General features: G+C 38.2%; 1 protein-coding gene across 2 annotated transcripts in view; it reads left to right on the top strand.

Annotated features, from left to right (window-relative positions):
- Positions 1-10,300, top strand: part of ino80c (INO80 complex subunit C) — a 43,841-nt gene extending 33,541 nt beyond the window's left edge. For both annotated transcript variants that reach the window (XM_043690052.2, XM_043690051.2), the window contains exon 5: positions 9,737-10,300. In XM_043690052.2, the coding sequence (XP_043545987.1) occupies positions 9,737-9,868 (132 nt within the window). In that variant the 3' untranslated portion in view covers positions 9,869-10,300. The remainder of the gene's footprint in view (positions 1-9,736) is intronic.
- Positions 10,301-10,863: the final 563 nt, after the last annotated feature.

Raw genomic sequence — 10,863 nt, forward strand, 5'->3', positions numbered from 1 at the left:
TGTGCACCATAGTTCTCGAAGAATATGTTGTGGGGTGTGCCACAAATTCACTTGAATAATATTAAGGTGTAGGGGGTTAAATTGTGGGCATGTCTTTATATTCAAGGTTTGTGTAAAGATTTAAACCTCAGGTGCTGATTGGAGTTGCTGTGGGTATGTTCGCTGAGCTGAGAAGTTGGTTTGCAGATGTTCCGTCCCCTGTCTAGATGACATCCTAAGTGCTTTGGATCCTTCTGTGAATGTGTATTGGTTGGAATTTATTTGATTTTCTGCTTCCGGTTGCCAGTTCTGGTTGTTCTTTGCTGTGGTTGGTATATTGGGTCTAAATCAATGTGTTTATTGATGGAGTGGACCAACACAACAATAATAGGACAAGCTAAACAGAGGACAGTCAGAGAATTTCTAGAAGCATGGCACTCATCCATGGACACCATCAATAAACACATTGACCTAGACCCAATCTACCAACCTTTGCAACAAACAACTGAACCGGCAATCGGAAGCAACTGGAACAAAACCAAAAATTCCAACCAACACAGTGCAACAGCATTTCACAGGAGGCTCGACAGCACTGAGGATGTCACCTAGAAAAGGGATGAAACATCTGCAAACCCAACTTCTCAGCTCAGTGAACATACCCACAACAACTGCATGTCTTTTATATTCTTCTGGATGTAGATTATTGATTAGATTAAAGTGTTTAGTAATGTTGGGATATGATCAGAGAGCTAACAGGCAAAACATTAATTAAAGTGAGGAAATTGAGAGCAGGGTGTAGAAGCTTATAGTTGGATTGGGCCAATTCGGGGTGAAATGAAAAAATACACTTTTTCATACAATGAGGAGCAGAAATTTGAAGCATGCTCTCCCTAAACCCTGTGGTCAATCAGAACTTTTAAGACGAGAAAGATTTTTTGTTAGGTGAATATCATGTGGAACAAAAGTGGGAAATGAAGTTGATTCTTGCAGCACTCCATTCGTCTTCACAAACAGCTGCTAGCAAAACTATAATCCTCATAATCAAGGAAAGAGCCAAGATACAGCTGGTTACTATGCCAGCTGACCCAGGAAAGGAAACACATAATAGGCTATATACAACTTGCCATGCAATTGGACTTATTCCTATGGTCACACCTTGTCTTTCACAGATCTGTAAAAGAAAAAAAACTGCATGCGGTTATATAATTCCTCATACGGAGAATTGAAAATCATAATTGGCCAAGTATAATTCTTGTACAATAATCTTTTCCAGACATACCAGCAAGGTACCAAGTTGAGCCCTGCTAAATTTGCTTTAACGTTGTCAACTGATTCCAGCTGGCTAATGTAGAAGCTTATAGATGGGCATGGCTCTGTCTGTGGTCTGCTGGCTACACACTGGCAAACTGTAATTTCTGTACACAACTAAGCTTATAATTTCAATTTTCATTCTATGAAAAACATTGCATACAAGCTGCTGCTGGCAAGTGTTCTTTTTGTACAAATGTCAGCAGTTTAGAAGAATGTCTTTTATTGCATTATGACGCTAGCTCATCCACTCCAGTTGCATCCTTCCCCCATCCCACCCTGACTTTTGTTTACTGACAACCTGATAATACATATTTAAATAGTTTTGGATATGTAGATTACAAGGAGTTTACAGACAAACTGATTATAAAAAAATACCACTGTTTCTTCCCTCTAGAAGGAAATGTTACACTTCAACAGTTAAATTGGCCAGGATTCTTACTGATTGGTTGCTATAGGCAATAATTAAACCACAGAATTTTCTAAGATCTGGTTTGTGCTACAGCGCTCAACTTGCAAGTTGACAAATCTCTTGACATTTGGATAGCTCTTGTTAAATGCATGTAATCTGTATGATTACTTGCCTAGATGATGAATACTGCTCATGAGGAAAGGGAATTTGAGACTTTAAAGAGTTCAAGCACCTTTGTGAAATATGTATGTTTGTTTGCGTTAGGGCCATTTGTTTTCTAGAAATCTTAGTACAGGAGGAGTGTTTTTGGTAAATTGTGCCATCTATCAGCTCTTCCACAGGAGCTGCTTACTCTAGTCCCATGACAGGAGGTTGCAGTTATTGTAAAGCTTCATCACTTGAATTTAAACAACAAGATAACACTATGGTAAATCTGGTGATTTGCTATTACACCTGAAATAAGTAATATTAAGTCATGTTTATCTTGTACATGATGTTTCTTGTTTAGGTTTTAGATTCTAGATTTTGGAAAGGACTGTTAGTAAACTACACTTGGCCCTCAGTTAACCAGTCTCCGTCTGAAAAACACAAGCTGATAATCTGCCTCCACTGCTCATGGATTAATGTAGGTCAAATCATCCAAGATTCTCACTTCTGATGAGTACCTAGTAATGCTGGAAAGTGAATGTAAGTGAGGAAACAATTGGATTTGATGCCAACTTCCCATTATTAAGATGAAGTACTCCGCTCATGCTCATTATATGTTAGCTATTTGAATTGATTGAAGTGTAACCCATTTCTGGATAACACTTGAGGCCTTGAGAACGCAGGAGGCAAGACGTGTAGCAGAGAAAAATAGAAAATCAGCAGGGGAGGAAAGTTAGCATTTCTAGTTCATAACAATTTACTCTTTGGCAAAGCTTATGCAGACTTGATCTGCTTGAACCAAAAGTCTCCCTTTTATGCAGTCCTTTGAACTTTGTTTTTCTGATATAATGTTAAAACTCGTCCACTTCTTCAGCAGCACAAAAAAATTGATGACAATTTATCCTGTTGGAAGGGTTCAGAAGAGATTTACCAGGGTGTTGCCAGATACGGAAGGTTTGAGTATAAACAAAGGCTGGATAGGCTGGGATATTTTTCACTGGAGCATTGAAAGTTGAGTGGCAAGTGATAGAAGTTTATAAAATAATGAAAGGTACAGGGAGTTAACGGTAGATGTCTTTTCCCTAGGATGGGTGATTTCAAGATTAGGGAGCACATTTTTAAGGTGAGAAGAGAGAAATTTTAAAAAGACATGAGGGGCAATTTATTTTTAGAGGGTGGTTCATGTGTGGAATGAACTTCCTGAGGAAGTGGTGGATGTGGGTGCAGTACAATGTTTAAAAGACATTTAGATAAATACATAAATAGGAAAGGTTTGGAGGGACATGGGACATGGGCCAGCAGCAGATAGTTGAGGCTAGTTTAGTTTGGGATTATGCTCAGCATGGACTGGTTGGACCAAAGGGTCTGATTCTGTGCTTTATGACTTATGACCCAGTCTACTGGCCAATATTTACCCCTCAAATAACATCAAGAATTTCAATCAGTATTACACTGCTGTTTGTGGAAGCTTGCCATATGAAAATTAGTTTCTGTGCTTCAACCATGACTCTTTTTCAAAGCATACTTCATTGGTTGTAAAATAGTTTGAAATGTTCGGTGAGTGACAAAGGCATTTATATTAGTACACATTCTTCTCTCTGTATTTCACTGATTCTGAAATTAAATGTATAGGTAATTTTTAAGGTCATAAATTGGGAGCTCTGCTCACAAGATCAGCATATTCTTCAACGATGAGAAGCTGACAGAATAATTCCATAACAGATGGGCTTTCAAGGCTGCAGCAAAATGGGACTAATGTGTCCTGGACAGCTAAACAATGGCGATTTGGGTTGTTGACTTTCACAATTGCTTCCCAAATTACAGCCCCATATATGAAGTGTGCATGGGAGCACAAATTATAAATTTTATCATATGCAGCATGTATGCAAATACCATGCAGCAGTTAAAATACAATATGTTAAAAATCAAAAATAGAACAGAAACAAAACTTGAAAATGAGTTATGTTCATAAGATATAGGAGTAGAATTAGGCTATGCAGCCCACTGAGTCTGCTCTGACATTTGACCTAATGCTCCTCAACCCCATTTTTTTTTGCCTTCTCTCCATATCCCTTCAACCCATTACCAATTAAAATTCTGTCTAACTCCTTACATTTACTCACTGTCGTGGCATCACCCACACTTTGGGGTAGCGAATTTCACAGATTCATGACCCTTTGGGAAAATTAGTTGCTTCTCAACAGTTTTAAATTTGCTACCCATTATCTTAGGACGATGACCTCTTGTCCTAGAATGTCCCACAAGAGGAAGCATCCACTCCATGTCTATTTTATCCACATCTTTTATCATCTCGAATACCTCAATTTGATCTCCCCTCATTCTTCTAAATTTCAGAGACTATAGACCTAAACTGTTCAATCTCTCTGCATATGACAAATCTCTCATCCTTCTGATCAATTCAGTGAACCTCCTTTGAACTGCCTCTAATACTACTACATCTTTCCCCAAATATGGGCACCAAAACTCTGCACAATACTCCAAGGGCGGTCTCACCAACACTGTATAGTTGCAACAGCACTTCCTTACCTTTATATTCTATGCCTTTAGATATAAAAACCAACATTCCATTCACTTTCTTTATTGTCTGCTATACCTACATGCTAGTTTTCTGTGACTCATGAACAAGTACATCTAGATTCCTCTGCACTGGAGCAACCTGAAGACTCTCCCCATTAAGATAATAAGTCACCTTCCCATTTCTTCGACCTAAATACATGACCTCGCACTTATCCACGTTAAACTCCATCTGCCACATTTTGGCCCACTCTCCTAACCTATCTATATCTACTTGTAAGGTCCTGATTTCCTCATTGCAATTTGCCGGCTCACCAATTTTTCTGTCATCTGCAAATTTAGCTTTACAGTCTTCTATCCCTGTATCCAAGTCATTAACATAGATTGTAAATAGCTGGGGTACAAGGACCAAACTCTGTGGCACTCCACTAGTTACTTCTCGCCATCGAGAAAAAAAAAATCCCATTTATCCCGACTTTCTGTCTTTTATCCATCAGCCAGTCATCTATCCAGGTTAATGAATTACCTCTAATCCCATATGATCCAACCTTGTACTTAACCTTTTGTGCGACACCTTCTCGAACGCCTTCCGGATGTTCAGATAAATTAAATCTACAGCATCCTGTTATAATCCAGGCCAGACTCCCTCTAAACATTTCAAGAAAGTAGCTTAGACCCTAACTTTGCCAATTGTTTTAAGCAGGAGAGATGCAGCTGATCAAAGCCCCTCACTTTTAAACAAAAGAGAATTTATTTGCAAGATTACAGAATGAAACATAAACAAAAGAGAACAGAATTCCGAATAACTTAACCTATCCGAAAACTGAACAGATTATCCCAATTTAATGATGCTATTCCAAATACTTTCAACAATCCCCATAAACTCCCGTTGATTTTCCTTTTGTGCCAAACACAGGATCTTAGAGGAAAGGTATCAGAAAGAATACCAGCATGGACCTGCTTCCTTGCATCCAGCAGCTTCAAAACTCTACTGTGCTAAAACCAAACCAAACCAGAGAAAAGCTGAGCTGGGAGAACTGGCCACTCCCCTTTCATTGTACAAGTGTTTTTTTAAAACTTGAAAGCCTGTTGTCTGAGACAGTATCTATTATCTATAATCAAACTGGCCCTAGACTTTTTGACGTCTGTGTCTTTTGCATCTTCTCTGAAATAAAAAAAGAGGAAAATACAATCTTGTTAAAGGAGCAGCATTGTCCCCATCCCCATTATTAGAGTGGTGCTGGAAAAGCACAGCAGGTCAGGCAGCATTCCTGCTCCTCGGATGCTGCCTGACCTGCTGTGCTTTTCCAGCACCACTCTAATCTTGACTCTGATCTCCAGCGTCTGTAGTCCTCCCGTTCAACTACAATCCCCATTATCCACATTGTTTGTTACTTCTTCGAAGAAATCTAGCAAAAATTAGTCAAACATGATTTGTCTTTCATAAAACAATGCTGACTCTGATGGATAGCATTTTGACTTTCCAACTGCCCTGATTTTGCTTCCTTGATAATTGACTCTCGCACTTCCCCAACAGCAGATGTTAAACTAACTGGTCTGTAATTTCCCACATCTTGCCTCCCTCACTTTTTGAATAAGGGCATAATATTAGCCATTTTCCAATCCACCTTTCCTGAGTCCAGGGAATTTTGGAATATTATAACCAATAGATCTACTTTCTCTGCTGCAACTCCTTTAATATCCTAGGTCATCAGGCCCGAGGGCCCTGTCTGTCATTAATCCTAATAGTTTGCTTCGTACCTTTTCCCTATTGATGTCGATTGTTCAGTTCTATGTTATCTATTGTCTCTGACTTGCCTGTTCCAACAGAATGGTCCTGACGTCCTCCACTGTGAAATCTGAGGCAAACTATTGATTCAGCATCTCCACCACCTTAGTATTCCCCACTATTAACTCTCATAAGGACCTGCATTCATATTAGTGAATCTCTCACCTTTTATATACCTATAGAAGGTTTGCTATCCTTTTTGATATTTTGTGCTAGTTTTCTTTTTATTATGTTTGAAGGTTGTCTAATCTTCCATCTTGCCACTGGCCATTGCAATATGGTACAGCTTAGTTTTTGACTTTATATTGTCCTTGACCTCCAATGTTTACATTGTAAAATATGATTTAATAAAGTCAAATTTGAGTGTCAGAAGCCTGGCATTGGTCTAAGATTGTGCCTGTAACTTGTCTCTTTTTGAGTCTCGTTGACAACCTGGAGCTGCCCTACTGCCTGTACATTTTTGTGACTGATGCTAAAGTTAGCAACAAAGCAGCTTCAGTAGTGTGGATAAATTTGAAGCAGATTAGGGCTTTAAAGTAGTAAAATCTTAAAAACGACAATATTGAAGTGATTATCTTAGTACTGTGGTGGTCATGTTAGTGAAGTAATAATGCAGAAAACTATTTCCGCTTCTAAAAAGACAATTTTGCAAACATCATTGTTTTAAAGTTGAATTTTAAAAAAAACTTATGTCAGTAAAAGTGACTGCGAGGCTGGCAAGTTTATTTTAAAAACCAACTCATAGTAATGATCGTTTAGGGAAGAAAATCTGCTATCATTATTGATTTGGTTGAGTCTTCATTCTCCTGTGACATTCTGATGAAATTGAGAATAAAGTCCAGCATCACCTTTGGGCGACGGGTAGGCAATAAATATCAGCCTTACTAGCAGTTCACATGTCAAGAATTAATATTTAAAATATAAAACAAATGAAGAAACTTAACAAAAACATGAATATAGTATAATGAGAGGAGAGGGAGCGAGTGAAGTTTACTTGAAGGTTGCAGTTGAGTATGGTAGTAGTCAAGATGGTGTATTTTAACTTAAAATTTGCCACTGATGACTTTGCAGAACAGAGAAAGGAGATGAGAAGACAGGTGAAAGACAATGCTAGGTAAGTAAAGAAGCTTGCCAGTAAAGGCTAAAGACCACTAAAGTTATTCTACAGCTGATTGCAGCAAGGGGAGAGGAATCACCATCTTAGTGCCAAGCCTCAAGAAGCTCCAAGATGAAACTGTAAAAATACAAGTTTTGCAAATAGGTTTATTCTCTGTCATCACACTATAAGGCTTTTAAAGTATAATTGATTTGATTGACTGAGCATCTTGATTAATCATATGACATCATATTTTGGAATTTTTAATTGAAAACCACCTATAACCTTGAACAACTTTGCTTCGCAGCTTTTTTTCAACTCAGTCTACTATTATTAAAAATATGAACTAATTTGGTGAGCTAGTTCACATAATTGGCTTTCAGCTTTTGTCAGTGTTTCATTTTTGGTTTTTATTTTCGTCTCCCTCAGTGGTCCTAGCATCACCGTATTCCAGTCAATTTTATTCACTCCACATGATACCGAGAAATTGTTGGAGGCAGTGGACATGCAAAGTCTTTGGGCATTCTACCAATAGTACTGAAGAGTTGTGCTCTAGAACTTGCCACATTGTAGCCAAGCTAGTCCAGTACAGCTACAATACTAACATCTATCCACAACCCAACAATATGGAAAGTTGTCCAGGTTATGTCCTGGACACACACATCAAGACAAATCTAACCTGAATGATTACTGCTTCATCAGTCTACTCTTGATCATCAGTAAAATGATGAAAGGTTCATTAATATTATCATTAAGCAACACCTATTCAGCAATAACCTGCTCAGTGATGCTTAGTTTGGATTCCACAAGAGCCAGTCAGCTCCTGACTTCATTACAGCCTTGGTTCAAAAATAGACAAAACAGCTGAATTCCACGGATGAAGTGAAAATGACCCTCCCCTTGACATCAAGGCTGCATTTAACGTGTGGCATCAAGGAGCCCTAGCAAAATTAGAATCGATGGGTATCAGGGTAAACTGTCATCTGGTTAGAATCAGATCTGGCACAGATGAAAATGGTTATGGTGATTGGGTGTCAGTCATCTGAACAGGAAATCCTCCGGGTTGTGTCCTACGTCTCATTATCTTCAGTTGCTTCATCAATTAGTTCCCTCCACCAAAAAGTCAGGAGTGGGGATGTTTGCCAGTGTTGGGCACCATTTACAACTTCTCAGATACTAAGACAATTCAAGTTTAAATGCAGTAAGACGTGGACAATATCCAGGCTTGGGTTGACCATCTCCAGTAAGGGACAATTTAACCACAGTCCCTTGGCATTCAAAGGAGTTACCATCATAGAATCTCCCATTACCAACATCCTGGGGGTTACCATTGACCAGAAACTCAACTGGACGTACTGTATAAGCTACAAGAGCAGGTCAGAGGCTAGGAATACTGTGGCAAGTAACTCGCCTTCATGATCCCAAAGCTTATCCACCATCTACAAGGCACAGGTCAGGAATGTGATGGAATATTCATCACTTGCTTGAATGGGTGCAGCTCCACCAACATTCAACAAGCTTGACAACATCCAGGAAAAAGCAGTCCATTTGCTTATCACATCCATAAGTCCTGTTTTCTCCACCACCAACGCTCAGTAGCAGCAGTGTATACTATCTACAAGATGCACTGCAGAAATTCACCAAAGATTCTTAGATATTACCTTCCAAACCCATGATCACATCCATCTAGAAGGACAAGTGCAGCAGATAAATGAGAACACCATCACCTGCCAGTTTCCTTCCAAGCCAGTTCTATCCTGACAGAAATATATCACTATTCCTTCACTGTTGCTGGGTGAAAATCCTGGAATTACCTCCCTAACGGCATTGTAGGTCAACCTTCAGCCGTTGGACTACACTGGTTGAAGAAGGTAACTCACCATCACCTTTTGAGTGGCAACTTGGATCGGTAATAGCCTCTGACAAGCTACTGAGTGTGTATGGTGGCACAGAGGTGGGGCGGCGGGGAGGTGTGATGGTGGACAGGGGGCTAAGAAAGTAGGATCTTAGCCTGTTTAGGTAAGGGGATAGTGGGATAGTGTAGCACATTGGGGGAGAGGAGCATCAATGTGAGTGACTGGAGGAAGGTTTAATCCCTCTAACGTTTTCTGATATTTCTCAGAACTTTCTGAAGTCTCCATCTCGGGTTTGGAGATTTTCTCAGGGTTTTAAGCACCAATTTCCTCCTGGAAACTTAAACTTAGTAGATAATTACTTTATAGTTAGTGTATTGAGACTTGGGACAGGTCCCATCACATTCAGTGTTGAACTATAGGAAGACTAAATAATCTGATGAAAAATCCCAAAATGTGACCACATAGATTTCCATATTAAAATGAGTCACTAATCCATTGGTCTGCTAACTTTGTTGCATTCTCATTATGTGGCTCATTTATCCAGAAGTACTCTACATCAAAATTTATCCTTTAGTATTTTGTATTTTTATTATTAAACATGTTTTTCTTTACAGGCTAATTATACAGACCCACAAAGTAAACTACGATTTAGCAGCACAGAGGAGTTCTCCTACATTCGTATGCTTCCTTCAGATATTGTGACTGGTTATTTGGCTTTAAGGAAAGCAACAAGCATAGTACCATGAAATAGGACACAGTCATCTCTGAAGTATATGAAAACAATAGGACACAATCGTCTGTCTGAAGTATGTGAAAACAAATTTTCTGTTGGGCGAAGGAACACATGGTGACTTATGACATTTGGAAGTTCCTGTACATCTCAACAAAAGAAATTCTAGCAACTGGAGTTTTGGCAACAGAGATTTTAAGTAAATTGTAAATAGGAAATGTAAAATACCATAAAACTACAAAAGCTCCCCTGTTGAAACTTCAGGATGTACAGAAAATGTTACATGTACAGTTAATATATTGTGAAACTACTCTTGTTTTTTTTCAAAGGATGCTGGTTATTAAAAAATGTTTAATGCCATTAGGGCAAACCAAGCAAGGATAAAATAGAAATATGATGAAGTTCACAACATTTTTCGATTTAAAATAAATATTAATTTTGGAAAATATTTTTCTTGGTCTTAGTCAGTTTTTATTCATTAACTAACTCACGGACTTAACCAGGCACTGGAGTAAATAAATACATTTAGTGATTCAACTTCACAAAATATAATGGTATAATATTTAATGAAATTATATGTTACTCATTCAAAGTACATATTTCTATTAACTGCAATTAGTGAGCAAAACATTGATACATTGAGACAGATGCATACATTTTTGACACATCAGTTTTTTTTTGGTATCTTTGCACCATAGAATTGTGATAATCATTAGCACAAAGTATTGATATAGCATTTAAGAACTGTATTAGTTTTGCAGTAGAATCAGTTAAATTAGTTTTTATGCAAACTATGTTTTTGAAGACTGTCAAGACAAATTTAACAATTTTGAAGATTAGGTTGCTTGACTTGCCTTCTCAACTAATCTTTTAGTTATAGTTTTGACAGATGTGGGAAATTATCTGTCATATATAATGAATGCAGTGTATATTTGAAAAGGTTAATGCATTTGTAATTAGTGAAATTAGAGCAAAGTGATTTGCAGGGAGACAAAAGGAGTAAAAAATAAG

The sequence above is a fragment of the Chiloscyllium plagiosum genome, unplaced genomic scaffold, assembly GCF_037043375.1.
Source record: "Chiloscyllium plagiosum isolate Xiang-an unplaced genomic scaffold, Cpla_swu_hap1 HiC_scaffold_5, whole genome shotgun sequence".
Taxonomy (NCBI): Eukaryota; Metazoa; Chordata; class Chondrichthyes; order Orectolobiformes; family Hemiscylliidae; genus Chiloscyllium; species Chiloscyllium plagiosum.